The sequence below is a fragment of the Lissotriton helveticus genome, chromosome 3_1 (genome assembly GCF_964261635.1).
Source record: "Lissotriton helveticus chromosome 3_1, aLisHel1.1, whole genome shotgun sequence".
Taxonomy (NCBI): domain Eukaryota; kingdom Metazoa; phylum Chordata; class Amphibia; order Caudata; family Salamandridae; genus Lissotriton; species Lissotriton helveticus.
This window is the reverse complement of record NC_136061.1, coordinates 709,329,822-709,355,732: the sequence shown is the minus strand read 5'-3', so window position 1 is coordinate 709,355,732 and position 25,911 is coordinate 709,329,822. Positions and strand designations below refer to the sequence as shown.

Below are 25,911 nucleotides of genomic sequence, written 5' to 3'. Positions count from 1 at the left end.
TCTCCTACCTTAATTTGAAACATGGGATTCTCCTCTGGTGTCTCTGATACCTTCATCATAAAGCACTGGGCTCTGGTTGCGGCAGTTTGTCCCATCTCTCTCTCCGCGTTTTCCTATGCTGATCCATGTTGCTCCTGGAAAGGATTCCTCAGGGAGTGCTGGGTCTGCTTCCGGTCTCTGGGCATGGGTGGTGCAGATGGCTGGGTCTCATTTCTGTCAAACCTTTCATTCCTGTTTCTATCATTTTTATTATACTGGTCACTTCTCTCATTCCAGTCCCTTCTACCTCTATTATTTCTACAATTGCGTGCCCAGTGCCCATACCTCTGGCAATTATAGCACCGATCCCTACTCTTGTCTCTCCTCTGGTATCCTTGTCCATTATCCTGTCTTTGCTGTGCCCCCTGATAGTACATTCCTTCTGGCTCCTCCTCTCTTTGTATTTGCTGCAACATCATTCCTTTGTCATTTTTAGTGATGTCCTTCCTTACCTTAAAAATACCATCTCTTTCCATAGTTATGAGAAGCGTGCACAACTCGTTATTTCCTTTAGTGGACCAATCAGGGTGGCGTAATTTTCAACTGTGGGCCACAGAAGCTAGCAATCCATTCATAAGGGTTTGCGTAGCCAATACCTTATAGGCCTCTGTGTGGCGTGGTACCCCTGCACTGTTATCCCATGCTTCATTGTACCTTAAGATGTAATCAGCCACTGACTCACCTGGCTTCTGCAACGTGGCAGTGACTTGAGAAAAATCACCATGTTTAACTGCTAGCCCATTAATTGTGTCCCTGATAGACTCTAACCAATGAATCAATCTATTTTCTGTGACATCCATATTATTAGTCAGTATGGTCCAATCCCTTTCCTGCGGGATTTGGAATGCACTTTTTACTAAAGACCATCTGCTCCCATATCCTATTTTTAATAGCATTTCTACCTCTCGAGGGAGGGGGGTATAGGCAATACATATTTTATGTAGCCACTCATTATATTTTACACTGGCAGTCAGTGGGTCAGGCGCGTCCTTAGTCATTTGGGTTGCCTCCAAGGGGGTCCATGGTTTTAGCATGGCTGTCCCCCCCAACACTATTTTTGGTGCAGTTATTTTAGTGTTCAATAGTATGTCATCAGTATATGAGTTCTCACCCTTTCCCTTTAGAGTCCGTGTTTGTGACCATATATGTATCAGCCGTTCCCTTCTCTCTAGCTTATCCTGTAGTTTATTAATGGAGCGTTGTATTTCCTCCCTATCAATGTTTACTTCTTCTTGGAACTCATCTGCCTCTTTCCTCAGGTGTGTCAACTGCTCATGTTCCTCCTCATCTTTTCTCTCTTTTGCACTCAGCCCTAAATCTTCACTCAGACCAAAAGTGGAAGGTTGGGCTGGGGATTCAAAAGCATGTAGCATGTCCCCTCCTAAGGATAAGTGCCCATTCAAGACTGGTGTTCTAAAACTGCCCTCTCTGGGGTTAGTTGGTATGTCAGGTACCCTAGTTAAATCACCTTCCAGGGATATGTGGAAATAAGGTACACGTGCTAAGCTTGGTTGTGAAGCCAGTGCTTGCTCAGGTGTGTTGTGTCTTTCACACTGTTTGTAGGGGCCTGAAAGTGATGGGTAAATTGAAGTTGCTGGAAGAGGGGATGAGAATTGAGGTGCAGGAGAAACAGGCCCTGCAGACTGGATGTTTTGTCCCAATGTTTGGTGGCTGTTCTCATTGCTGGCTCTATCTGAGACCCAGGAATTAAATTCACTAGTTGCATTTACTCTCTGTCTTTTCCTTTCTTCCTCAGTAAGCAACAAAATCTCCTCCTCAGTCAATGCGCTACTAGTTATTTGTTCATTGTCTGTTCCTTCCCCCAGTTTGACAAAAAGGCCTTGAGGCTTGGAGGCGATAAACAGTTTTTTCAACGTATTTATATCAATATTTACTTGGCGGTGCGTCCAAATACATAGCAGAGCAGCAGCCTGTCTAGAAGTAGTGGCATTTGGTATTTCTTTAACCCGGTCTGCTTCAATTGTTGAAAACCCACACTTTTGCCATAGTGACAACAAATGCTGTTCTGTTTGCACATAGTTACTTAATTCTAATAAACACTGGCTATAAGATGTGGGCCAATCTTTTGCTAATTCTAGCTCTTTTTTAGTAGGCTTCTTGCACTCACTATTCACCATTGCTATTGCAGAACAGTCTTTATATTCAGTGGAGGCATTCCCCTGGCCTTTCTTTTTTGAAAGGAGATCTTTATTTTTTGCAATTGAAAGCCACTGCTGTAAACAATCTTTTACATAATGTGAATCCCATGATGGTTCACCCTTTAAGTATATTCTTTCTGTCAAGCGTTCAATATCATCTATCTCAAGAGAACCAAATCTAGGCCACAGCCCTTCATTCCCTTTCCACGTCCAAACTAGTGCGCAAAAAGGAGTTACATATTCTAAACAATTTGTATCTTTCACAACCTGAGCTGCAGGGCTATCTGCTGGTAATTTAAAATCCTTCTCTAATGACAGTTCTTTAAATAATTTCTTTGTCTTTTTCACATTGGGAGGCCTTACCACCTCCATAGTTCCTTTAGAATTGCCAGAACCCATTGTGCCCTTCACTCACAATTTTTAAACCCTGAAAGATAAACAAATATGTCTCCTGGAAGTAAAAATTTGTTACATTTTGGATAGAGAGACTTGAGAGAAAAAATATACAGTTGTGGAACACTCAGACACCACATAAAACAATTTGACTTCTCTGATGCAATTTGTTGTGATATCATTCAAAGAAGCATTTCAAATAAACATAGCAGGACAATACTTTTTTAAAGACTCTAAACATAATTAAATACAGTCATTGATCAATGACAGGACAGTGCAAAATTGAAAAACATTTCCTTGTGTCCTGCAGCCAGCCAATGGTCACCGCTTCCCTCGCTACACTCTGGGAGGGTTGTTTTTATCTCTTCATCCCTCTACTCTTGGGTCATAAATTATTGTCGTGCCTAGGCTCTCCTGTCGCGTTATGGGGTCCCGGAGACCCCTGTCGCATATCAACTCCAAGGTGTTGATACAGAGAAATATTTCAATGATGATAAAAATTTCAATCACTTGATGGAAAAGAATTCTATCAATGATGAAAAAAAATCAATCAATGTTTCTCTACAGTCCCCTAGTTAAATTCGATGCCAGTTACTACCTCCTCTCTCTTTTTTTTTTTTTTTAAATACTATGTTCTAACTGAGCATTTGAAACACTGAAAGGTCACGCCAGCAAGTTATTTTAGCTTTACAGCCTACTTACCAACTGGTGACATTACAGTCCTCCAATGTTGCACTTCTTGACACCACTTCTGTTGGGTAATAAATCCATTAAGTTGGGCAATAAATCCTCCAACCCTCCGCAGAGCGACACAAAGCAAATAAACCACAGCTGCCTCCCAAAACACAGGAAATGTTCTTGCACCTTTGTCCGTTTATTGGCATGCCAAGCCAGAATGCAGACGCAGTGTCACGTCTTGGAACAAGCTTCTTCTGCCCCTCATGAATAGTCACAGCAGAATATATAGGGCAGAAAGTGCAGTCATCAGTAAACTCATAAGATGTGGCCAAGGCCAAATACGGTTGTACATATACAAATAGAAGTGCCATGCAGGCCCAGAACATAGAGCAATATATGGGCACAAGGGACCAGAAAGCAAGTTTAAGCCAACCTGCAATATTCAGAGGCTTTCCACAGCTGTTAACCTATGACGTGTCAATGAGGGCACTACAGGTCATGGGGTCAGGAGTTAATAGATTTCTAAGGGGAGGGGTGTTCAGGAGCACGGAGCAAGCAGCGTGGTCAGAGCGGTTAGCTCAGAAGGTCTGAGATAGTGTGGAGGAGAATATGGAATTGAGATATATTTTTCCCCACAATATCCCTCCTTTTTGATAGCAATATCAAATACCATTGTAAGAAAAATATGAATATATACATATGGTAGAAATATCAAAATGTACTTATCTTTGACTAGCATCACACAGTGTTTAAATAACATGCATATATTGGCGTAGACCCATCCAAGACGTATTCATTTTTCTACATAGATAAAATTATATACTAATACTTAATGCTTTTATATTATATCTCTATAGCCATTAATTGAAATGTTTCTTTGTGTGCTTTCTCTACATCCTGTTGTATTTGGAGATATTTGTAGGCTAGCTCCTGCTCTGTAGGAGGTAGAATTTTAACTGCGTAAATTGAATGGATGCTTTTAGTACACCATTGCTGTACCATGGAGCAGCAACACTGAAGACAACACAAAAATATCACTATTGTTAAAAAGATACCCAGTAGTGCTAAAAGTAAGTGCTTTAACCATCCTGTTGGTAGCCATGACCATAGCCAGGACCAGTCGTCAGAATCTGTAATTTTCCCTGCTCCACGGAATATTTGAACTGCATTCTTAATTTGTGCCACATCCCTTGCTATGTTCCCACTTTTTAAAAAAAAATAACAGCAAGAGGAATTTAATAAAACGCACAGTCCTCCTTGTTGTAGTGTCAGGAGGTCCAGTGCAATTCGATGTTGAATAGTCATGGCAGCTACTGAGTTAATTTCCATCTGCAACTGTTGAAGTGCATCTCTTGTTGCATTGAATGCTACAGCTAGCTCAGCAGACATATTAACTAGAGCCAATTCCAAATCATATACCCCATATCCAGGGATAAATATACGCATTAGTTCAAAGATTAGGCCCCGTCTAGTTTCCAGAATAGGTGCATGTATATCTCTTTTATATCTATGAGCAAAACTCCCCAAATGTAGTGGCTCATGGGCTGCAATGCGTGGCACGACTGAAATGTTTGGTGTAAGGTAAGAAATAGCACACATGCCTTCCCAGTGCCGGGGAAGCACCTTGTATGCTTTAGTGCCACAAACAAAATACATTCCGCCCTGTAACTGTGTGTCTAATGTGTGATTTTTACTGAGTGGAAGGCCTACCCCTTCAGGGAAAGTGTTTTGGAATTGATCACACCATTTGTAATCAATCCATGAAGAATTTATAGGCGTAACATTTGCCCATGGTGCCATGTATGAGCAGCGAGCTGACCATAAGGGGTATTCTAATATTTTAGAAATCACATTTGGTGCCCTAGCATGCTTATTCTTTTGCTCAATAAATGGATCATATAGAAGACCATCAGGTGTTACTAACAGTGTCTCTCCATCTACAGTGATGTTCCAGTAATGCAAAGTATAGTTTACTTGTTTTCCCCGTACCTTAGCTGTCCAGTTCCTACTTACTAACTGTCTGTCTTTTATGTTCCAATTCCCTGTGATATTATCAAATTCTAATATGTTAGGAGACTGGCTACTTTTTAAATGTCCTAAGTATTGCGAAGCTGGGTTATATCCTGAAACACGATGCTTTAAACATACAGGAAATGCTTTTTCCTTGTCTTTGTATTCTACTGTAGGAGACACTTGGTATTGGGCTTGAATATTTGGCAGTATGGTACACCGTGGGTGCCATCCAATCCTTCCTTCTCCACAATCCTGTTACATTGGATATGAGGCATCCTATTCCTTGCGCATCATTTTGTATAGGCACAGGCGTTTCATAAAGACCAATAGGGTCGCTGGGGTGTCTGGATAACTCTCTACAAATCCAGCAATTTTGAAGACCTAAAGCCTGGGCAACTTTCTCATGTACTGCAATGAGGGGATGGTCAGCAGGTTGTTGCAGTACAGGTAGCACACACATAATTATGGTACTCAAAAATATTGTTAGCATAATGCAATGCATTTTCTGGACAGTGGTAAATGTCACTTTCAGAATTTAAAATGTTGTTAGGCAGTGCCTTTCTGTCTCAGTTCCAGGGTACTTTCTGTAAGTGTCAATAATGAAAGTTCTTGTGGTGTGCTGTCATCTGCTTCTCCTCCTGGTCCGTAGTCGTCTTGTTCAGGGGCGGTTTCACGGACCTGCCCTGCGTGCTTCACTCATCAGCATCAGTTGGTGTCACCGTTCCTGGGACACTTGATGAAGGACCCTCAGCGTTGTTGTTAGGAAAGGTCTGGTCTGTCTCCCCCTTGTCCTGTGTTTCGCGCTGCTCCACTTGTGGCCGTTGCTCATCTGTTAAAGGTGACTCTGCCTCAGGCGTTGTTGGTGCAGCTCTGCATCGTGTTCCGTGCAGCCACTCGGGACGTCCCTCCACCTTTAGTGATGTTCTTGTAACCAGGAGCACAACGTGGGGTCCAGTCCACCTAGGAGTAAGAAAAACATTTTTTATTTTTCTCACCATGACCATGTCGCCAGGTTTAAAAGGGTGCGTTTGTTCAAAGGAAGGATAGGGCAAAGCTTCCTTCACCTGGAGATGGTGATGCCTCAATACCACTGATAATTGAACAGCATAGTCAGAAATCTGCTCATCCGTCCACAGCAGTACTGCTTTGGATGCTGTTAGAGGCAACCTCAACCCCACCGACATAGGCCGCCCCATCAATACCTCATGTGGGGACAAGAGGGTTGTTCTAGATGGTGTTGCTCTTATGGCATGCAGCACCAAAGGCAGCGCCTCTGGCCATTTCAGGCCTGTTGCATCAGTTGTTTTGGCTAATTTATGTTTTATTGTGGAGTTCATTCTCTCCACCTGCCCTGAACTTTGTGAGTGGTAAGGGGCATGCAGTTTCCACTCTATTCCCAAACACTCACACATCTTTTCCACAATGGCAGCAACAAGTTCACCCCCTCTGTCACTGTTTATGCTCTGGGGGACCCCAAATCGGGGTATTATATCATTCATCAAGCATCGCACAACAGTTGCTGCATCATTCTTCCTAGTGGCAAACGCCTCCACCCATTTTGAAAACTGATCCACACATACCAACAAATATTTGAATCCATTCACTGGGGGCATGTAGGCGAAGTCTATTTGAACGTTGGTAAAGGGACCCTCTGGTACTGGCAAGTGATCATGGGTAGCGGGGGACCGACCTTTAGCATGTTGGGCACATACAAGACATTGGGAGCAGAATTGTGCAGTGAAAGCTGTTATCTCTGGTGCAAACCATTCTTGTCTAATCAAAGCATTCATCCCTCCTTGAGCCATGTGAGTGGGTCCATGGGCAAGCCTTGTAAGGGGCAGGAACATACTGCGTGGGGCCACAGGCCTCCCATCCTGGTGTACCCACAATCCCTCATCATTTGGCTCACATCCAGCATCACTCCACGCTCTTTCTTCCTCTGGAGGTGCAGACCATTGTGCTTCTTTCACATTAGCTAGCAACAATTGTCTCTGAATCAGCTGTATTTTTGGAATACTTTTTGCCATTGAAGGCACCATCTGTACTGGCTGTAACATGCTCTCTTTTGCTGCTGTGTCAGCCATCGCGTTACCTCTGGCTATCTCAGTATTAGCTCCTGTATGTGCCTCACATTTTACTACTGATATTCTGTTGGGCAGTAGTATTGCCTGTAGTAAATTCTTTACTAAGGGGCCATTTTGAATGGGGCGTCCTGCTGCTGTAGTGAAACCACGATACTGCCACAGCTGGCCAAAATCATGGACAACTCCAAAGGCATAACCTGAATCAGTGTAAATATTAACATCTTTCCCTTCAGCTAGGATGCATGCCCTTGTGACAGCATACAGCTCGGCTTGCTGGGCAGATGTGCCAGGTGGGAGTGCTGCACTTTTAATTATGGTGTCTACTGTTGTTATAGCATACCCTGCTCTGTAATCAGTGTCTGTTAGTCTGCTGGAGGAACCGTCAGTGTACCACTCATAGTCCGTTTTTTTCAATGGTGTTTGCTGCAAGTCTGGTCTGGGTGTAGTGCATGTCTCTACAATTCCAACACAGTCATGGTCAGGGGTCTCATCTGAATCACCTAGTGGAGGTAATAATGTTGCCAAATTAACAGGTGGGCATCTTTTAATGGTGATATTGGTGTTAGACAACAGAGTGACCTCATAACCTGTTTGCCTGGCTGTCGAAAAATGTTGTGTTGCTGCAGATGACAACAACAACTGTACCGAATGTGGCACATAAACAATACAAGGGTAGTCCAACACAATGGGAGCCGTCCTCTCTACCATCACAGCTGCTGATGCCACTCCTCTCAAGCAAGCTGGATGCCCAGTTACTGCTGCAGGCAAAGTCACGGAGTAGTATGCCACAGGTCTTTTTCCAGAGCCATGCTGCTGTGTCAGCACACCATTTGCAATGCCATTTTGCTCTGACACATAGAGATGGAAGGGCAGTTTGTAATCAGGCAGCCCCAGGGCTGGCGCAGTACACAAAGTCTCTTTCAGTTTCTTAAAACAGTTTGCAAGTTCATTAGTCCATACAATGTTGTTGGGAGCATCTTGTAGTGTACATTGTCGCAGGATGGCATCATAGGATCTGTACTCAGGGATCCACTGGCGGCAGTAGTTCATCATCCCCAGGAATGACAGCATTCCTTTCTTGGTGGACGGAGGCTGCATGCCCTGAATCATTTTTATCCTGTCAGGTGATATGCGGCGTGTTCCTTTGGATACCACATAACCCAGATAAGTCACCTCTTTTTGGCAGCACTGGAATTTTGACAATGAAGCTTTGTGTCCTCTCTCCTGGAGGTGATTCAGCAGCGCTACAGTGTCTTTTTCACAAGCTTCAAGGGATGGAGATGCCACAAGTAGATCATCAGCGTACTGTAAGATGATGCTACCTCCTTCCAGGTGTAGGCTATCCAGGTCTCTCTTTACTGCCTGCGCATATACCGTGGGACTCTCAGTATAGCCTTGTGCCAGTCTTCTGAAAGTATATTGGGTATCTTTCACTGTGAAAGCAAAAAGTACTCGCTCTCTGGATGGACTCTAATACTGAAAAATGCAGAGGAGAGATCAATGACTGAAAAGTACTCTGCCTCTACAGGTATAGAAGATAATATAGTATTGGTGTCAGGCACAACAGGTGCTAAGGGAACCACAATGTTGTTTATCTGTCGTAAATCCTGTATGAACCTATACTGCCCAGTATTGCCCTTGGGTAATGGAATGATAGGACTATTACAGGGGCTGGATGTCTTTTTAATGATACCTTGCTGCAAGAGAGATTCAATCACAGGTTTTATTCCCTCCTCAGCCTGAGGTGACAGCCTGTACTGACGGACATAAGGTAATTCAGCATTCTCTTTAAGTGTCACTTTATGGGGAGGGCATGTTTTCAACAATCCTGCCTCATTTTTGTGTTTTGCCCAGACCTCTGAGTTCACTTGCTCTAGGATTTTATTTTTAGTCAGCTGTAAACCCATATTCCCTTCAAGTTTGTCAAAAACTGCAGTCCTGTCCTTTCTGTTCATACACAACGTCCAACACCACCCTTCTCCATCTCCTAACACAGACACCAGTCCTAAAGTAAATGTAAAATCCTTTGTTCTAGGTAAGTCCTGAAGGCGTTTGACCATGGGGCCCAAATCCTTAGGGTAGTAACCTGGTGCTACAGCTATGGATACATGTGGTTCAGAATCTGGCACTTGAAATAATCTCATTTCCTGTGGTCCCAGTTTAATGCTCACTGCACACCCTTCTTTTCCTACATATAATGTGTGCTCAAACAACTCCATTGTCCAGTGCAAATGTTTTTCTGCCCTGTAGGCATACCATTCAGGCACTGCTCCTGTGAAAAATGCTGCAGTACAGTGCATGGGCTCAGGTGCTAATGTCAACTGCACTAAATGAGTGACCAATTCACTCTCAATGTCAGGGCTGTATTTAAACAGTTCTTGAAACATGTTTTCATAAAAATCTCCATGTAATGGAGTCCATTGGTAACGTGTTGGAGAGAGAGAGAAGACAGGGGGTGCACATAACACAGAGTCCTCACTTAATTTGCAAGCAGTAAGTTCTCTATTAGCCAATTCTAACCTGTTCTCAGGTACTTGTAAGTAAATCCCATTTTGTGAAAAATACAATGCTGCATGCAATTTACAGAGGAGGTCTCTCCCCAGCAAATTGATGGGTGCATCTGGTGACAGCAGAAACTGATGGGTCATTGTGAAGTCATCAACAGAAACTGGTAGGGGTTCTGACAATTCTTCATGCATCATCATTCCATTTACCGCTATAGTAGTGACTGTTTCACCACTACCAGGATCCAACTTGTTTCTTACTGCGGATAGGGTTGCATCACTGTCTATTAGGAAATCGATCTCTTTATCTCCTACCTTAATTTGAAACATGGGATTCTCCTCTGGTGTCTCTGATACCTTCATCATAAAGCACTGGGCTCTGGTTGCGGCAGTTTGTCCCATCTCTCTCTCCGCGTTGTCCTATGCTGATCCATGTTGCTCCTGGAAAGGATTCCTCAGGGAGTGCTGGGTCTGCTTCAGGTCTCTGGGCATGGGTGGTGCAGATGGCTGGGTCTCATTTCTGTCAAACCTTTCATTCCTGTTTCTATCATTTTTATTATACTGGTCACTTCTCTCATTCCAGTCCCTTCTACCTCTATTATTTCTACAATTGCGTGCCCAGTGCCCATACCTCTGGCAATTATAGCACCGATCCCTACTCTTGTCTCTCCTCTGGTATCCTTGTCCATTATCCTGTCTTTGCTGTGCCCCCTGATAGTACATTCCCTCTGGCTCCTCCTCTCTTTGTATTTGCTGCAACATCATTCCTTTGTCATTTTTAGTGATGTCCTTCCTTACCTTAAAAATACCATCTCTTTCCATAGTTATGAGAAGCGTGCACAACTCGTTATATCCTTTAGTGGACCAATCAGGGTGGCGTAATTTACAACTGTGGGCCACAGAAGCTAGCAATCCATTCATAAGGGTTTGCGTAGCCAATACCTTATAGGCCTCTGTGTGGCGTGGTACCCCTGCACTGTTATCCCATGCTTCATTGTACCTTAAGATGTAATCAGCCACTGACTCACCTGGCTTCTGCAACGTGGCAGTGACTTGAGAAAAATCACCATGTTTAACTGCTAGCCCATTAATTGTGTCCCTGATAGACTCTAACCAATGAATCAATCTATTTTCTGTGACATCCATATTATTAGTCAGTATGGTCCAATCCCTTTCCTGCGGGATTTGGAATGCACTTTTTACTAAAGACCATCTGCTCCCATATCCTATTTTTAATAGCATTTCTACCTCTCGAGGGAGGGGGGTATAGGCAATACATATTTTATGAAGCCACTCATTATATTTTACACTGGCAGTCAGTGGGTCAGGCGCGTCCTTAGTCATTTGGGTTGCCTCCAAGGGGGTCCATGGTTTTAGAATGGCTGTCCCCCCAACACTATTTTTGGTGCAGTTATTTTAGTGTTCAATAGTATGTCATCAGTATATGAGTTCTCACCCTTTCCCTTTAGAGTCCGTGTTTGTGACCATATATGTATCAGCCGTTCCCTTCTCTCTAGCTTATCCTGTAGTTTATTAATGGAGCGTTGTATTTCCTCCCTATCAATGTTTACTTCTTCTTGGAACTCATCTGCCTCTTTCCTCAGGTGTGTCAACTGCTCATGTTCCTCTTCATCTTTTCTCTCTTTTGCACTCTGCCCTAAATCTTCACTCAGACCAAAAGTGGAAGGTTGGGCTGGGGATTCAAAAGCATGTAGCATGTCCCCTCCTAAGGATAAGTGCCCATTCAAGACTGGTGTTCTAAAACTGCCCTCTCTGGGGTTAGTTGGTATGTCAGGTACCCTAGTTAAATCACCTTCCAGGGATATGTGGAAATAAGGTACACGTGCTAAGCTTGGTTGTGAAGCCAGTGCTTGCTCAGGTGTGTTGTGTCTTTCACACTGTTTGTAGGGGCCTGAAAGTGATGGGTAAATTGAAGTTGCTGGAAGAGGGGATGAGAATTGAGGTGCAGGAGAAACAGGCCCTGCAGACTGGATGTTTTGTCCCAATGTTTGGTGGCTGTTTTCATTGCTGGCTCTATCTGAGACCCAGGAATTAAATTCACTAGTTGCATTTACTCTCTGTCTTTTCCTTTCTTCCTCAGTAAGCAACAAAATCTCCTCCTCAGTCAATGCGCTACTAGTTATTTGTTCATTGTCTGTTCCTTCCCCCAGTTTGACAAAAAGGCCTTGAGGCTTGGAGGCGATAAACAGTTTTTTCAACGTATTTATATCAATATTTACTTGGCGGTGCGTCCAAATACATAGCAGAGCAGCAGCCCGTCTAGAAGTAGTGGCATTTGGTATTTCTTTAACCCGGTCTGCTTCAATTGTTGAAAACCCACACTTTTGCCATAGTGACAACAAATGCTGTTCTGTTTGCACATAGTTACTTAATTCTAATAAACACTGGCTATAAGATGTGGGCCAATCTTTTACTAATTCTAGCTCTTTTTTAGTAGGCTTCTTGCACTCACTATTCACCATTGCTATTGCAGAACAGTCTTTATATTCAGTGGAGGCATTCCCCTGGCCTTTCTTTTTTGAAAGGAGATCTTTATTTTTTGCAATTGAAAGCCACTGCTGTAAACAATCTTTTACATAATGTGAATCCCATGATGGTTCACCCTTTAAGTATATTCTTTCTGTCAAGCGTTCAATATCATCTATCTCAAGAGAACCAAATCTAGGCCACAGCCCTTCATTCCCTTTCCACGTCCAAACTAGTGCGCAAAAAGGAGTTACATATTCTAAACAATTTGTATCTTTCACAACCTGAGCTGCAGGGCTATCTGCTGGTAATTTAAAATCCTTCTCTAATGACAGTTCTTTAAATAATTTCTTTGTCTTTTTCACATTGGGAGGCCTTACCACCTCCATAGTTCCTTTAGAATTGCCAGAACCCATTGTGCCCTTCACTCACAATTTTTAAACCCTGAAAGATAAACAAATATGTCTCCTGGAAGTAAAAATTTGTTAAATTTTGGATAGAGAGACTTGAGAGAAAAAATATACAGTTGTGGAACACTCAGACACCACATAAAACAATTTGACTTCTCTGATGCAATTTGTTGTGATATCATTCAAAGAAGCATTTCAAATAAACATAGCAGGACAATACTTTTTTAAAGACTCTAAACATAATTAAATACAGTCATTGATCAATGACAGGACAGTGCAAAATTGAAAAACATTTCCTTGTGTCCTGCAGCCAGCCAATGGTCACCGCTTCCCTCGCTACACTCTGGGAGGGTTGTTTTTATCTCTTCATCCCTCTACTCTTGGGTCATAAATTATTGTCGTGCCTAGGCTCTCCTGTCGCGTTATGGGGTCCCGGAGACCCCTGTCGCATATCAACTCCAAGGTGTTGATACAGAGAAATATTTCAATGATGATAAAAATTTCAATCACTTGATGGAAAAGAATTCTATCAATGATGAAAAAAAATCAATCAATGTTTCTCTACAGTCCCCTAGTTAAATTCGATGCCAGTTACTACCTCCTCTCTCTTTTTTTTTTTTTTAAATACTATGTTCTAACTGAGCATTTGAAACACTGAAAGGTCACGCCAGCAAGTTATTTTAGCTTTTCAGCCTACTTACCAACTGGTGACATTACAGTCCTCCAATGTTGCACTTCTTGACACCACTTCTGTTGGGTAATAAATCCATTAAGTTGGGCAATAAATCCTCCAACCCTCCGCAGAGCGACACAAAGCAAATAAACCACAGCTGCCTCCCAAAACACAGGAAATGTTCTTGCACCTTTGTCCGTTTATTGGCATGCCAAGCCAGAATGCAGACGCAGTGTCACGTCTTGGAACAAGCTTCTTCTGCCCCTCATGAATAGTCACAGCAGAATATATAGGGCAGAAAGTGCAGTCATCAGTAAACTCATAAGATGTGGCCAAGGCCAAATACGGTTGTACATATACAAATAGAAGTGCCATGCAGGCCCAGAACATAGAGCAATATATGGGCACAAGGGACCAGAAAGCAAGTTTAAGCCAACCTGCAAGATTCAGAGGCTTTCCACAGCTGTTAACCTATGACGTGTCAATGAGGGCACTACAGGTCATGGGGTCAGGAGTTAATAGATTTCTAAGGGGAGGGGTGTTCAGGAGCACGGAGCAAGCAGCGTGGTCAGAGCGGTTAGCTCAGAAGGTCTGAGATAGTGTGGAGGAGAATATGGAATTGAGATATATTTTTCCCCACAGCCACGGCTCGCGGGTGGCAGGGTGGGCAAAGGCGGGTGTGCGGGGGGAAGAGACACATTGGTAAATTAAAAAAAATACACTTACCTTGCCGCCGGGTCCCGCGTCCCCCCTCCCCTCCGTCTCCGACTCCAGGAAACAGCCAGGCTCCCCTAACCAATCACAATACTGCTATACAGAATTGTGATTGGTAAGCACCCAGGCTCTCCTGACCAATCACAATGATGCAATGCAGCATCGTGATTGGTCTGAGCACCGTGGTTTGACGCTCAGCCAGGGACTGGGGACCTGAGCATGTTCTCCATGCAAGCTGTAGTGCAGCCTGCATGGAGAACAGGGAAAGTGTGCATGACTATTTTGGGTGGCCGAGAGGGCCCACCAAACAGTCATTACGCACTTAGGAGGGTTCTACCATTCCACCCCAGCTCGGCACCCCCGTCCCGCCCCCTCACGCAAAGCTGCCGCAGCAGGAGGACAAAATGATATGATGCGTCACACACCCCTGCCAGTGTTACAATACGCAGGGGGCAGATTTCTCCCACATGGTGAAGAGCTGCCCCAATCTGTCACACTATTGGGACACTGCCACTAAATACATACAGCTGGCCACAGGTTGTACCAACCTGTCCACCACGGCCTACTGCCTGCTAGGACTCTTCCCTCACCCGCTCATGAAAGTGATCAAGTCTAGGTTCACTGACCAAGCACTGGTTCTGGCCTGCCACCAGATTACATTTCTTGGAGAACCCCTGTGTGGCCCCAGTCTTCTGCAATAGCGGGTGGAGGGTGGGACTCTATATTGACTGACTACCCCCACCTAGATGGCTCTGGCAGAATACAGACCGCCCCCCTGAAAGTGAGGAGGAGGATTCAGACTGAGACTGCACTGCTCCTGCTCCTATTTTTTTTTTTCACAACAGATTTTATTGATTGAATAGACAATAGGATAATCACAGTTTTCCACAATCAGGAAGGCACTGTTAAGTGGCAAAGCACAGTTCAATATACGTACAATCCAATCAAGCGAGAGAGAAAAGGAAAAAGAAAATGGAAGGAAACCCCCCCCTACCACCCCCAGCCACCCCAACTACCCCGTGTCCCATCTACCCACCCTTTATCCCACCCTAACCCAATGCACGTGATCACAACAGCTCCAACAATTGATCACATTACAGCAATCATCGAGAGTCACTCTAGGCCTGGAGGTCCTCCACTGTAGGCATATCATCGTCCGGGGCAGCCGGAGGCTCCAGAGTCAAGTCCCTGTAGTCTGCCCATCGTTTCCAGATTTTAAAGTGTTTCCTGGGGCACCCCCTGGCCTCGAACACAGGTCGTTCCAATCCCATATAGTAGTCAAGCCCTGCCTTCCAGGCCCCGAGTGGCGGAGCCCGGTCACTCTTCCATGCCCTCGCCAGGTCCCGCTTAGCCACCACTAGACCCAGCAGTAGAAGGTGACGTTTGTAAATGTTACCGCCCACGTTCTCCAATACATGTAGAAGACCCAACCGGGGAGACCGGGGGAGATCCCACCCCAGCACCTCCGACAGACAGCTCCAAACCCCGTGCCAGAACCGGGTCAGACCAACACAGGACCACACCGCGTGCAACAGCGTACCTCTCTCAGTCCCACAACGCAGGCACTCTGGGGATGCAATCAGGCCCGCCCTATACAGTCTCTCCCGGGTATAGTACGCCCTATGTAGGTATTTAAACTGGATCAGTCGGAGACGTACTGCAATTGCCGCCCCACGAGGCGACTCCAAGGCCTCCCTCCAATCGTCCTCATCTAGGGGACCAACATCTCTTTCCCAGGAGTCCTTGAGCGGGAGCAAAGAGGCGGCGCAGTGAGTGACCAGAGTTTGATACATTCGGGACACCTTCTTGTCATCCAGGTCTCCCATAAAGATTTTAGCTTCCACTGGACTAAATTCCGGCAGTCGTTCGAGGCCGACCAGGCTCGGAGCAAGCGCATGGCGGAATTGTAGGTATTTAAAGAATTGTGATTTAGGCATGTGGAATTCCAAGCTAAGATCCTGAAAGGATTTAAGCGTAGTCCCAGTTAGCACATGTCCAAGGGAAGAGATTCCAATGGAGTCCCAGCCCCCAAATCCCGGCAGCGAGGACAAGGCGGGAAGTAGTCCGTTCTTCCACAAAGGGGTCTCTGCCGTCAATTTACCCCACCATCCCATACGGCGCAGCGCCTGGCGCCATATCACAAAGACCACCTGTGTGACCCGGGGCAATTCTTTCCGCAGCCTGGCCGAGTATAGTAGTGTGTGAAGTGTGTTGTCGCCCATCAGCGAGCGCTCATGGGCATACGCAGGGTCCCCCCTATCGCCGTACCACCACTCGTTAAGAACTAAAAGGTGGGAGGCTTGATAATACGATAGGAGGTCCGATGTGGCCAGCCTACCACAGTAAGTGGACAGGAAGCATGTCTGCAGCGCCACCCTGGCGGCGCCCCCGGCCCACAGAAAGCGGCCCAGCACTGAGTTGACCCGACGGAACCACCGTGGATCTATCTGGTATGGGTGGTTCTGTAGTTGGTACAGCATGCGCGGGAGCGCAACCATTTTGAAGATTGCAGATCTTCCAAAGATTGTGAGAGTCATCCAGGACCATGTCTTGATGTCTACCTGAACCTTCTCCCATACCGGCAGAACGTTGCGCTCCCACGCTATGTCAGAGGACTCGGACAGGAAGACGCCCAGGTACTGCAGACCTCCAGCCGCCACCCGTAAGGCCGACGCCCAGGGGCAGACACCGGAACCCCCGCCCAGCACCCAAAGGGTGGACTTGCGTGGATTGAGGAAGAGCCCCGACACCTCGCCGAAAATGCACATAATCTCCAGTATACGGGGGCCGGACCGGTCGAGATCCGCAAGAAAGAAGAGGACATCATCCGCATAGAGCGCAATTCTATCGGAAAGTCCCCCACCCCATACAAAGCCGCGAAGTTGTGCATCAATGCGTACCCAAGAAGCCAGGGGCTCCATGGCCAATGCAAAGAGATAGGGGGATAGTGGGCACCCTTGCCGGGTCCCCCGACCTATCGAGAATCTGGCCGAGATCGCCCCGGACACCCGCACGGAAGCAGTTAAATCAGTGTACAGTAGTTTGACATAGGAGGTGAACACCGGGCCCAGGTTAAGGCGGGGTAGGAGGGCGAACAGGTAGGTCCAGCTGACCGAGTCAAACGCTCTATCAATGTCCGCGAGCAATAAGGCAGCCCGCTCCCCAGAGGACCTCATGGCGTCGATGGCCATCTGCGCCCGCCTGATGTTGTGCCATGTCGCCCTGTGCGGCATGAAGCCCGCCTGGTCCGGGGGGACCAGGTCGGCCACGTATGGGAGGAGACGGTTAGCCAGGGCCTTTGCCAGCAGTTTAGCCTCAAAGTTGAGTAAGGATATGGGGCAATACGAGTCGTGTCGGTCCGGGGGCCTACCGGGCTTGTGAAAGACCACAACCTCGGCGTGACGCCAGTCCTCTGACATGCAACCCCGCTCCCTCGCCAACTCCAGCGCCACCCTATAATGGGAACCTAATTGAAGATGGAACTTTTTATAAAATTCACACGGAAAGCCACTTGGGCCGGGCGCCTTCCCAGGGTTAAGCTGCCCCAACGCCTCTCCCAGCTCCTCCGCTGTGAGGGGAAGGTCCAGGGATGTCCTAGTGTCATCAGAAACAGCCCGAGGGGGCAGATCCGCTATAAACTTGTCAATCGCAGCAGCCGGGAGGCAATCCCGTTGTGCATATAGGTCTGCGTAGTAGCGGGCAAAACTCGCCGCCAGCGCGGCTGGGTCTGTAATAGAGACTCCCTCCCCGTCTGTGAGTCCCGGTAGTGTAACGGGTTGCATGACGTGTTGGCACAGCCTATGTAGCATGGTACAGGACTTATCACCCCACTGGTACACTCTGCTCCGCGTGGCCAACCATGCCTGCCGCGCCTCGCCCATCAAGATAGAGGCGTAGGACTGTTGTGCCTGCAGGAGCAACCTAACCGCTATCCCGTCCCCCTCCCGCCGACATCGCTGCTCCAGGTGTTCGACCCGCGCTGCCGCCGCAACGATAGCCTCCCAACGACGCCGACGGGCGGCCGCGCACCATGCCATATCGACACCCCGCAGTGTAGGCTTCATGGCCTCCCAGACCGATGCTGCATCGACGTCCTCGACCAAGTTCTCTTGCCAGTAATGAGTGATCGTGCCGCGCATGTGTTGAACATAGTCTGTCTGTTGAAGATGCCACGAGGACATTCTCCACCGGAACGGCTGACGCTTCCTATGTAACTCCACCTGTACCGCGACAGGAGAATGGTCAGACAGTCCCCGAGGCAGGATTGTGGCTTCTCTCACTCTAACAAGCTACGTTCACCATCTTCGCCCGCTAGGCCACGCCCTCTCCTGCTCCTATTTTTAGACTAAAGCTTTCTCTATATATTCCCTTTGGCTCCACCGTCACCCTACTCCCCAATCCCCCCTCATTAGAATTATAGTGCATATTGCACACTCTTTTCGGTGTGCATCCTACCTTCACTGTATCTCACATAGCAGGCGACTTATGTTTTAGTCTTAGGTTACATTTTGTTGGATTAATAGTTGATTAACATTGATTTTCTCGCTCCAGACTGGAAGATCTGCCACTGTGTCACTGAAACCCTTAGGTTCACACCAGATGGACTAGACTTTCTGTCTGGACCCCTCTTCCCCCACCCTACACCTTAGATGACGTATATTGTCTCATTAGTAATTTGTCATGAGGGGAGAGATTAGGGCGTCAAGGCTGAGGTTGTAATATCTGTCATTTGTTTCCTAACTTCGGAAAAAGAATAAAGTTTGTTCAAAAAGATAAAATCGAACAGCATAATAAAATAGATAGCATGGTAAACTATATATTAAACTCCAATATTATGGTAAAAAAATGGGGAAAAAAACAATATTCTTACATGTAATACTTATTTCCACAATACTTTTGTAGTCATGATATTTTGGCCGTTTTATATTTAAAACAACACCTAATAAACACACCTTAGTGCGGCATAGAGTGTGAACTTAGGCACAATCATCATATCCTTTTGTGCCGACGGCACCAGTGGCTAACACCCAGGTGAAGCACAATGTACATGCACCAATAACATAAAATACAAGGTAAATAACCAGAATTTATTTCTATCCAAATGAACCCTTTTTGCAACATTGGGATAATCAAAGACTGGGGAAATAGCCATAATGCTCTTATTTATACCTTGCAGTTTGACTTATAAATTGCAAGTACCAAAAGGATCTCACTGACAAAAGCAGTAAACCACTGACCTATTTACATTATGTGCACTTTGTGATCTGCATGGTACAGGTTGTAAGCAGCAAGGACGTTAACCCTCTGTGCCTACTTTTCAGGAGTCAAACTTTCCACTTGACAAGACTCCATCTCGCTCTAAGAAAAACATTAATCAATGGAGTTATCATGACATTTTTATTGTTGCCGAAAATTGCTGGAGGCCAGGAAGGAGGCAGCTAGTGCTTTTGAAAAACTTACCATACTTACAAAAATGACGCCCCAACCCAAAGTCAGCAGCCAGTGCGATTGCACAGGTCGCACTGCCCTAGAGCCAGCACTTCTCAAGGGTCCTCTGACCTCAGTGGCAGGGTCACAGCTGCTCTAAGGTGTTCTGTTTCATAGGCCTGCCCGCAAGACTGGAGGTAAACTTTAGTATGAATTGTGGTGGACAGGCCTTCAAGGTTAACCCACAATTGCCACTGCTATGGTCCACCTGCTGGTGCTAAGACACCAGGGCTTCTATAGTCTAGCAGGACCCTTTAAGGTCTAGCACAGGAATGTGCTCCCTCAAGAGAGTGATCTGGGAGACTGGTCATTGCGGCTGAACCTGGTTCAAGCACAAGGAGACAGCTGAACCTAGTTCCCCAGTCTCATATCCATCAACTCTGACTATAGTGCCACATCCTTTCCCCCCCGAACACCATACTGCCCCACTGAGAGAAACTCGCAATGCCTTCAACTACAACCCAATTGTGCCTCCCTATAAACACCTGGATGTGACACAATTCAAAATTACGATTAATTAAGAGCAACATGCTGCAAATAAAAAAAGTGACAACATCCTGGAAAAAGCAAACACTCATAGGGAATGCAAGATTAAGTAACACATGTGGAATGTAAGAAGGAACAACATGGTTACCTTAACGCTTTTGCACTTATTATTCAGAAATTAGTGAGTGATTTTGCCTGTAAAGTTAGGAACATGAGTACAGGGCCCAGAAGAGACCCATTTCAATGTTCATTACTTATATCCTTACAATTCATAATCAGCATGGTATAAAAAGACCACATCTGTGAACGGTTCGCATTTTATTTTCCAATCAACCCATCAACCAGGCATTGTAGTACCTCCAGGAATGGTGCACTTCCCCACCATGGGAAAACAATGTTGTTCAAAGAAGATCAAATAAAAGTAGAGCTTCACTGGTAAACTCTGTAAAGTAGCGCTTATGAGTTTTGGGTGTGAATAAAAGCAATCTGGCCACTTTGAGACCCACTCTGTCTTGCTTTATTTAGTTAATTTTCACATCAGAATTCTACCACCTATTTACTCTGTTGGTGCTTATAACTGTATACATCTGTTTCTGGCTCATTGCTGTTGCAGGACACGTATTTTACACTATCCCAAGGCTGCACTTTGCAATAGAAAAAATTCCTCAAAAAGACATTTCCAGCAAGTGTTTTTTCTTTTTTGGTCAATTTCAGGAGGACCAAATAAATGAAAGGAGAGGAAAGGGGGAGTAATGGCTACAACGCTCATGGAATGAGGCCCCCACACCTAGACCTTAAAGCTGGCTCCAGCGCTTCGAGGCCCAGGAAAGGGGGCTCCCCATCCCCTGGGCCTTGAAGCAATAGGTGCATTTTGCACAACACTGCCCTAGCACCGGCAGTTCTACATACAATTTGTGCATTCACATCAAGCAATCATTGTGCGATGCAAAGATTACAAAAGCCAGTTGATCTGGCTATTCCTGCCTCCCCTCATCCACCTCTCCTTACCTGTATAAGGCTGCTCTCTGTCACCTAGCAACAAAATGCCGAAAGGGTGCCTAGAATGGCCAGTGCTGAACAAAGGCGCTGCCTCACCCCTGACACTGAGCTAACATAATTGCTGGCCCAGCTGGTACCAGCCCCATTCTGTTTGCTCCTTCCCCCCACCCCTGCACCCCCAGTAATGCCACCACGGTCGGGCTAACTGTGAAAGTGTGGCCTTTCACAGTGAAGTGGGCCCCTTGTTTCTCAGCTGAGCACGAGGCCCTGGGCAGCTGCCAACACTACCCATGCCTCGCGCCGACCCTGCACATAGCTCCCCAGGTGGGATACTGGGGGCCTCATTTATGAGAAATGACGCATCGCTGCGTGAAAGCAGCGATGCGTCACTTCTCAGTGCGCCCTCCTTGCGACATACCTGATGCGTCATATTTAGTGTATGACGCATCATGTCGCAAGGAGTTACAGATACGTCAGTATTTCTGACGTATCTGTAAGCGCAAAAGTGACGCATTGCTGGAGTGTGTCACAAAAGTGACGCAACTCCAGCAATGCGTCCTTTCACATGGGGCAAGCCCCATGTGAAAGGGCCTGAGTCAGTCTTATGCCTGCTGTGAGGCAGGCACAAGATTTTGACGCGACGGCATCCTAGAAGTGACGCAGTGAAATCTCATAGATTTCACTGCGTCACTTCTATGAGGCTTTTTGCGGGAGAACGCCCCCCCTGCATACATTAAACCTGACGCAGGTATAATGTAGCGCAGGGCTTTACAAAGTGACGCATCTGCTTAGATGCGTCACTTTATAAATAGTGCGCAACAGGAGGCATATTTTACGCTGCCGATGCATCACAAAAAGTGACGCATCGGCAGCGCAAAACGGACGCAAGGCCTCATAAATGAGGCCCCGGGTGCGGGTAGTCGCTCAGACGCGCGCTCGCCGGGCGACCGTCCTTTCTCTTTATTATTGTGCGCTACACAAATTCTAATAAACAGTAACAATGTCCTGGGAACTCACCACCCTTTCTCCCTCTCACCGCTGGGGCGTGGTTGAACTTGGCCTGCCTGAAGGTTTCTGGGCTCAGGCCTCCACCGGAGGCGCCCAGCAGCACCCGTCACAACGCGTCGATAGCTTCCTTTAACTGACTGCTCGACCCCGCTTCATACTTCGGGGCAGATTTATGAAGGCCTTGCGCCGCCGGTGCGTCATTTTTAACATGGGAAAAAGTGACGCACCGGCGGCGCAAGGCCTTCATAAATCTGCCCCGAATTCGTGCCTGGCCTGCCCAAAGTCTCGCCACACGAGTCTGTACTTGGAAAGCACCTGAGGGCCTCTCCACGGTCATCTTTATGTTGGGTTTGAGCCCGTTGTGTAGAGATCTCCCAATGACCCCCCAATCCTTCCTTGGCCCCTGGGATGAGTGCTATTAACCTGCATGATGCTAAGGGATGAGTTTCATGGTTCACCTGTTCTATGCACTTTACTGTGTCGCTATGCATAAGATATTTTATGAAGCTTCTTAAAATGTTCCAAGAGCTGAAATAGAAAGGTGTGCAAAGTATTAATTGTGCAAGTATAGCCTGACATTATTGGCCTGCCCATGGTTGGTGAATGTTTTAACTCTTTCGACACTGCTTAGTTTTCTCTTGTGTGGGGTAGACGGCCCCTTCAACTTCTGAGCAAATTGCACGGAAGTGTACACCTTAGCCTTCTCTTGTGAAACTGTGTTATGCCAATACCTTTCAAGCATTTGGTACGCTAGTTTAATACCTTGTTTAGCTTTTCTGCATGAGCGAATCATCACAAATTACGCTCGTCTTCAAAATACTTTTTAAAAAGGTGTTTTGCAAAAAGGCAAAACTTATGTGGAACCTCATGGCCTTTCCATATTTTTCGTATTTTGTTGTCAAAAATTCTTGAAGTGTGTTCAAACCCACTGGAATAATTGAAAAAACAAATACACATCATAAGTTACAATCCCTGGCAAACGCATTTGATTGAAATACAAATAAAATATAAATAAACGCACATTCACATTTTAAGTTGTCACTTCTCTTGTCTATAGAACTGTACAGTACCAAAAACAAGACATGTGGCTTGCAAACTGCTCGTGTATGAGCTGTTGTACAAAGCAAATTCAAATGTGCCACTTGTCCTAGAAAACCGAGAACTCTCAGGGGCTTTATCAGCAAGCCCCCTGCGCTGCCGGTGCGTCACTTTTAAATACGTGAAAAAGTGAGGCCCGGGTGGGGCAAGGGGTTTGTAAATAACGATTCTGTATTCTTGAGTTACTTTGGCTAGTCAGTTACTTCTCTGTTGGTATTGAGTGAAGCGTGAACTCAATATCAACCCAACCCGTTTTAGCAGCAGACCACTCATGCACCCACGAGCCACCAATGAACACCTCAGTCACTTGCTGTGTTTTGCAATAGTTCGTATAGAGGAACAATTTGGCATTGTGCAAAATGTGCTGCTTTGTCAAATATGCCATTTTCTCAGCCACAGCCAAGACAAGACTACAGTTTCACTGGCCAGTCGTTAAAAGTCACATCTGTTTTCATTTAACTTTACACACAAGAATAAAGATTATAAATTAGTACTTTTAAAGGTTTTACCACATAAATAATTAAAACAAACATAAGGGTTGTTTGTTCCTATTATAACAAATATTTCAGTGATGGAAACATTTTTGAACAACTGAGAAAGGTTTCCAAGAAAAGGTGACCTTGGTGAGTCACCTTAGATGAGTTACTGCTAAAGGCAGGCTTGAATCTCCAGCAGGTGACCTCTTCACTTTTCCACAGGTTGATTTACAAGTTCAGCTGATCGTCTACTGTTTAAAGTATTTAACAGCCTTCAGAGTTAGGATCACGGGGCCACTGCAAGAATTGTACTTTATATCTTCCCGGCTAATTCAGAGGATGATACTAAAGACAATGATGCTTCACAGATGGCCGTCATTGTTTAGAGAACCATATATATTCCAGCCCTCAGACAGGGGCCCCACAGGATGCAACTGAGAGCGGGCATAAGAAGTTCAAGACAATATCATCCACGGAGAACAAGGGCGCAGAACACTCAGGCAAAGCACACACATGTGACCATTGTTGCAAAATTAAAAAAAAGTAAATACGTCACGGACAAAGCTAAAAGAGAATGCGAAACACTTTTGTGGCCTGACAGGGGAATTTAAGTCATATTTTAGGAACATAAGATATGGGAGAAGATAATTACTATTTGCATATATTTTCTATTTCAGTTTGACGTAGTGGCACTAAAGCGGAGTAAATTATTGAAGTGTTAGTAACGAAGATGCCGAAGAACTTAGGGGCATATTATCAAGCCTGTGCGATAAAATTATCGCCGCTTTATCGGCCGATAAAGCGGCGATAATGGGCTTGATAATATGCTCTATGGTGTAGTGTTGGGCCCTAGGCCCTCATTACGGCGCTCACGGAGACACGGACACAGGGTAGTGGGTTACTAAACTGGCCTCGAGCACGAGCGCTCGGCCCCTTTTATTAACTGGGTCACGTGACTCGTGACGCCAGTGGTGGGTGGGTGTAAAGTGTGGGTTACATCCTGTAGGCAACTAGACCGTGTCCAGCAGGACACTACATTCCTCCCCAACTTTAATAAAAGTTGAGACAAAATAAAGTCCGAACCTGTGGGAGGAAAAACACAAAATATGCAAACTCATAATTTTAGAAAGAGTCTCTTCAGCTGCTTGCAAGATGACGACGGTGGAAACTTTCAGCTGAAACGTTCGTTCTCTTGGGCTCGGCGTCCTGGTCTTTGGTGGGCGTGCTCTTCTGGACTTGCGCTGTGGCAGTGTGTTATTCAGTCCGTTGAGATCTCGCTTTTGGGGTGACATCGAACAGGATGACCAGATGGTAGACTTGATGGAGGTTGTCTTACTAGTCCGTCGGGTTTCTTCACTGTCTTGCAGCTTGGTTCCAGATTGCAAAGGAGGGAGAGGTTGAAAGGACCCCTCTCACTGGGACGCCCCTCTCGCGGGTATTCTCCTGCCACGAGATGTCCCGGAGGCCCTCTTCTTCAGGTTTCCACTGGGCAGGGTGTTCTCTGCAGCGTTGCTCCAACTCCACAAACCGGTGTGAATGGAGGAGGCGATGAGATTACTACCATGCTTCTGTAGCTCCGCCTGGAGGGTGGTTGTTGACTCTTTCCTTTGCGCACAAGTTCCTCCTCTTCCTGGGACGTGCAGGGTAGACGGCGACGGATCCATCTCTCGTGTCGGGACCCTCTGCCACCGGTGTCCCTGAGGCCTTTGCCCCTTGGATATCCACGGGCTGGTGTGGAGTGGTCAGTTTTCCTTCTGCCGGACGTCTGAGCGCTCTCCGCATCCAGGCTTCCGCTCAATCTCAAAGGTGGGTGTTGCCAATGGTCCAGCCTGTTCATTCCTGCAGTCGACGGGTTTTTCGGGGAACTCGTAAATAGAAACCTGTTCTGTTTCTAGTGCCATCAATGTTCTCCTGGACATGTGGGTCACTGTACGCGGTGTTGTGGTGCGTGCCACCTCTTCTTCAGGTGGGTGTGTAGACTTGTCACACCTCTCCTCACCTTTACGGATGTTGTTGTTCTTGATGGCGTCGTGCCCTTCTATTCTGTTTTCCTTTTCGCGACGCGGTCCGTCCATCTCGCTGCTCTTGTCCTCCTGACCAGGTTTCTCCGAGCGGCGTGCACTCCGCCCGTTTCTTTCTGGTCTTGTCCTGTCTCTAGGACACTGTCTTCTTTTCCACTCTGTGACTGGACCAGTCGCCGCGA

General features: G+C 46.1%; 1 protein-coding gene across 1 annotated transcript in view; it reads right to left on the bottom strand.

Moving 5' to 3' along the window:
• Nucleotides 1–578: 578 nt before the first annotated feature.
• Nucleotides 579–25,911, bottom strand: part of LOC144823713 (uncharacterized) — a 63,708-nt gene continuing 38,375 nt past the window's right edge. The window contains exon 5 of the mRNA XM_078682464.1: nt 579–6,242. Within this exon, the coding sequence (XP_078538590.1) occupies nt 579–2,597 (2,019 nt within the window). The 5' untranslated portion in view covers nt 2,598–6,242. The remainder of the gene's footprint in view (nt 6,243–25,911) is intronic.